Below are 4,853 nucleotides of genomic sequence, written 5' to 3' on the forward strand. Positions count from 1 at the left end.
CTCCTACCCCAAGGGCCCAAAACTCAAAATCCCCCAGCAATCCAGGGTGCAAATTTCCCCAAAATAACCCCCCCCCCCCCCCCCCCCCCCCCAATCCCGCTTGACGAGCTGTCGAAGATCTAAAGCAAGCAGGACTTGTCGAGGAATGTACGCGATTTTTTAGGGTTTTGAATATCCGATGGAAAATATATCAACTCACCACACGCTTCTAGATTCGAATCTATTCTCTGTAGGTGGCCCATTCAGTGTTGACAGGGGTTGGTTAAACGGGGGTTGGAAAATGGGTTTCAAACGACATCGTGACGAGCGCTTCATCCCGAGAGCTAACTAAGTTACAGTAGCCGCGAGAAATAGTTTAATATCGCACAAGGGTCCAGCCATGCGGCTTTCTCGTAGACTTGGCGATTATCTGAGTAAACTACTGTGCCCACACATTCGGGCCCAGCGGTTTGTTCGAACTGATCAGAGTCTTCACTAGCTTGCTCCAGAACCGACAACTTGGTAGTTAATTCCCCACGACAATCATCAAGTGTCTATTCACTTCTCGGATCAGCAGTCCCAACCCACGGCGGCAAGCTCAGGTACTCGTCCTCGGGGTCATTAATAGACAAATGGACGTTTCAAGGCAAACTGCATACTTACCTACCCTCCGTATCCACTTCAAGCTATACGATGTCGGGTATGAGCATGCTAAAGTAGGTGAACGTGTTAAGTATCTTGCTGACCTGTTGAACTACGTTGGCAATACGAAGAGCAGCCTGTTAACCTGACAGTTCATTAATTTGCGAGCTATGGTGTGCATTGTACTTACCGATAGGATAGACAACCTCATTAACTATCTAGATAATTGTATCCAAAAGAAGTGAATAAATATTGTCGGTGAGCGAAAACGTTAATTGTCTCCATCCTATACAGCGATCAACGCAGCTCCTGAAGTTTGATTCAAACATTTTTCTTATATCAAGCTTAATTGGGGAGCCCACGGTGTTATACACGTACTGCATATTGGAAGAGAGTTTGTTCAATTATGTGAAATTGCATAGGCCACCATAGCGATGGAGTTTCTTATTTCGTGCGTGGTAGGTTGACATTGATGACTGATAAATGGGCTGCATGGATCTTCCAATCTCAAATTTGGAAATAGGGCGCAATGTGCAATCACGGCCTATAAAATATGGTATTTCGAGCGTTGTTTTTACATACCAGCGACTCAGAAGGCATATTCCGCCCGAATTTGGGCTGTGATTGTAGGTTGTACCAATAACAACCTGCAGGAGCTTCCAGATCTAGGATCAGATGAGCTATGCTCGAGATGTGTGATACCTATATGAATCAAGTCCTCCCCGCGCAGGGAACCGATTACCGTCTCTTCGAGATTATTTTAAACGAATTACCTGAAGGGAACAATAAACTTCTATTTGCCTAGTATACTGCAAAATGGGATCCGCCCACGTTGAAATACGCACCCTGTCAGCCGAGGTTGATTATCTTAAGGAGAACAATCCAAACCAGCTATTTTGCATCCACCCACTATCCCCTGACGTATCTCAGGGATGGCGCAACGTAACAATGAAAGACTTGTCTGGCGCAACGGATTACATGGCAAGGTGGATTGAAGATAATGTGGCAGCTCGTTCAAGCCATGAGACATTAGCTTATATGGGAGCAAACGATATACGCTACGCTGCTTATATTCTTGCTTGCACCAAGGTCGGACACGTAGTAAGCAGGCTGTTCCCCAAATTCTATGCATATTGACAGAGATAGCTCTAAAAAATAGAGGGTAACTGATAATTCAGCCATTGCTGCTCTCTCCCCGAAATTCGCTGGAAGCATCACGCCACGTTCTCGCAAAGAGTGGATGTTCGAAGTTCGTCTACAGCGTGGAACGCGAGAGGCAAGTAAACGAACTGTGTGCAGCAGATTCCAGCATCAAGGCATGGATTGTCCCAGACCTTTGGAACGTTTTCAACAATACTGAAGTCCTGCCGTATGAAGGGGTGAAACAGTCCGAAGGAGTGGCGGACAGCATTGCCGCCATCATCCATAGTTCTGGGACGACAGGTAAGTTAGAAAATTGCAGATCTCGTTGTTCGTGAGTGAGTGTATGCTCAGTGTTTAACGATGCATACCTAGGTTTGCCCAAGCCCGTTCCACTTACGCATGGATACGTCGCCGCACAGAAGGGAGTCCAAGTTATGCCTACACCTCCTGGGCGAGTTGGCAGTGTTTACAGTGTCTGCGAACCCGGAAAACTAGCGTTTACAATGAGTCCATTTTTCCACTTCATGGGTTTGCTTACGGTGATCGCTTCAGTTTCCGCCGCGACCCCGTTCGTATTAAGCCCGGAAAAGCCGATGACGGCCGAATTACTCGCCACAATCGTGACAGAGACAAAATGCACTTCAGCGAGTCTTCCGCCATCATCATTAGAAGACCTTTATTCCTCCCAGGTAGGACAAAAAACGTTGTCTAAGTTTCATTACATCGCGTACGGAGGAGCGCCGCTGTCACCCGAGATTGGGGATGGGCTTTGCAAATTGACCCACCTGCAGACTGTTCTTGGGTCGAGCGAATGTGGTTTGGTTGCATCTCTGAAGGCGGAAGAGCGTGAAGATTGGGAATATTTTGAATGGAATCCCTTCTACGCGGTTGACATGCGGGCCCAGGGGGATGGCACCTTCGAGTTAATTATTCCTCGCCAGTCGAATCGGCACGTCCACGGCGTTTTCCACACGCACCCGGATCTCACAGAATATCGAACCGGTGACATTTTTACTCCGCACGCGCGGAAGCCAGGGCTATGGAGATATATTGGGCGTGGAGATGATGTGATTGTGCTCAGCAACGGAGAAAAATTTAATCCGACATCAATGGAAATTATTATCCAGGGACATCCCCTAGTGTCAAAGGCTGTTGTTATAGGCCAAGGGCGGTTCCAGGCAGCTCTCCTTTGTGAGCTAGATTGGGACAATTGGAAAGGAGATGAAGACGAATTCATTGAGGAAATCTGGCCAATAGTGCAGAAGGCGAACGAGGGTGCACCAGGACACGGCCGGCTAATGAAGTCAAAAATAGGTCTTTCGTCTCCTTCAAAACCTTTCAAAACGACACCGAAAGGAACTGTTCAACGACGGATAGTAACTGAGGACTACAGAGATGAAATTGAGTCATTGTATTCCAAGTCTGACAACGAAGCGACGATCAGTATCTCTAAGGATGCAACTCCAAATGACATAATTGTGCAAGTGAAGGCTGTAGTTTCAACCCTGCTTCCGTCACAGGAGATTGGCGACCATAGCGATATATTTTCTTTGGGCCTTGATTCCCTCCAATCACTGCAGCTCGGCCAGGTCTTGCAAAGTGCAGTCCGGACGATTTGCCCACAGTTAAGTAATGATGCATTTTCTAGCAGGCAAATATACTCCCACCCTTCTGTGTCTGCCCTTTCACATTACATGTACGATCTCGTTCACGGGAAAGCCACGATAGACGAAGCCGGGGCCGGAGTGGAGGATGAGAGGGCAAGATCTGCCAGGCTTCTGGCGCTCGTACAGAAATACACTGCCGGCTTGGCGGAGAAGCATTCTATCATTCTTACTGGCTCCACCGGATCTCTCGGCAGCTACTTGCTGCACGAGCTCCTTCTCGATCCTAGAGTTGCCAAGGTATATTGTTTGAACCGTTCAGAAGACGCAGCAGAAAGACAAACCCAGAGTTTTCAGGCGAAGGGGTTGTCATCTTCTAACGCTTTCGCCTCCAGGGTTGAATTTCTCCACGCAAAGTTTGGAGATGAACGCCTTGGGCTTGCCAATGATGTCTATGATCGGCTGCTTCAATCCGTCGATACAATAATTCACAATGCTTGGAAAGTGAATTTCAACCACCAAGTAGAAGCGTTCGAACAACCACATCTCGAAGGAGTCCGTCGACTTGTCGACTTTAGCATTGCCAGCACTCATCGCGCACATATTCACTTCATATCCTCCATCTCGACCGTTGAAGGGTGGAATACCACAAAACGTGGCACACATGTTCCGGAAGAAATATTTGAAGAGGCTGATGTCGTGATGCGTACCGGATATGGAGAATCTAAGCATGTTGGGGAACGAATTTGTGCTTTTGCTTCTTCCTATTGTGGTGTCCCAACCAGCATCCATCGTGTTGGTCAAATCGGAGGTCCGACAACAGAAAAAGGAATGTGGAACAAGCAAGAATGGTTCCCATCCCTGGTTGCAACATCAAAAACAATAAAACAGCTTCCCTCATCCCTTGGAGGCATAACAGTGGACTGGATTCCAGTGGTGCGTAGGATAAACTCTCCACACTTTCCTTGATTTTTCACATTGCCCCGGCCCACCAGACGATCATATTTATGATAAGCCAGCTAACCCTTTTTCATATAGGACACCATCGCGGGAGTAATCATCGATATTATCCGATCAAGGAGACAAAATGAAGAGGAAGTCCGTTGCGCCGCCTTCCATCTCGTTAATCCAAGTCCTGCTGCCTGGGAATCCTTGATACCAGCTATCGAGAAACATTTCCCTGTCAAGATAGTTGATCCGCAAAAATGGGTTGCTAGTTTGGAAGAAATCACACACCCAACCCAGAGTGATCTGCAGGATAAGCCTGCATTGAAGATTCTTGACTTCTTTCGTGGTGCTTTTATTGGACAAGGTGAAGGATTAAGCAAGCCTCCGGTGTTGGACACTCAAAGAACACAGGAGGCAAGCGTGACGATGCAACGGCTTAAGCCAATTGATCACGATATTTTGCCATGGCCTGGATGTTGCAATGGAAGTTCTGAGATCGGTCGCTCCTACGGTTAGAGGAGGGTTAATTCCAGAACG

At 47.5% G+C, this 4,853-nt stretch overlaps 1 protein-coding gene across 1 annotated transcript; it reads left to right on the top strand.

The window, feature by feature from the left end:
* Nucleotides 1-1,437: 1,437 nt before the first annotated feature.
* Nucleotides 1,438-4,832, top strand: HCAG_02372 (predicted protein; the record flags this gene model as incomplete). Its single annotated transcript, XM_001542151.1, has 4 exons — nt 1,438-1,722; nt 1,800-2,064; nt 2,137-4,304; nt 4,407-4,832. 4 exons carry the CDS (start codon nt 1,438-1,440, stop codon nt 4,830-4,832), a joined length of 3,144 nt encoding a protein of 1,047 aa, XP_001542201.1.
* Nucleotides 4,833-4,853: the final 21 nt, after the last annotated feature.

This window comes from Histoplasma capsulatum, genomic scaffold (genome assembly GCF_000149585.1).
Source record: "Histoplasma capsulatum NAm1 scaffold_2 genomic scaffold, whole genome shotgun sequence".
NCBI lineage: Eukaryota > Fungi > Ascomycota > Eurotiomycetes > Onygenales > Ajellomycetaceae > Histoplasma > Histoplasma mississippiense.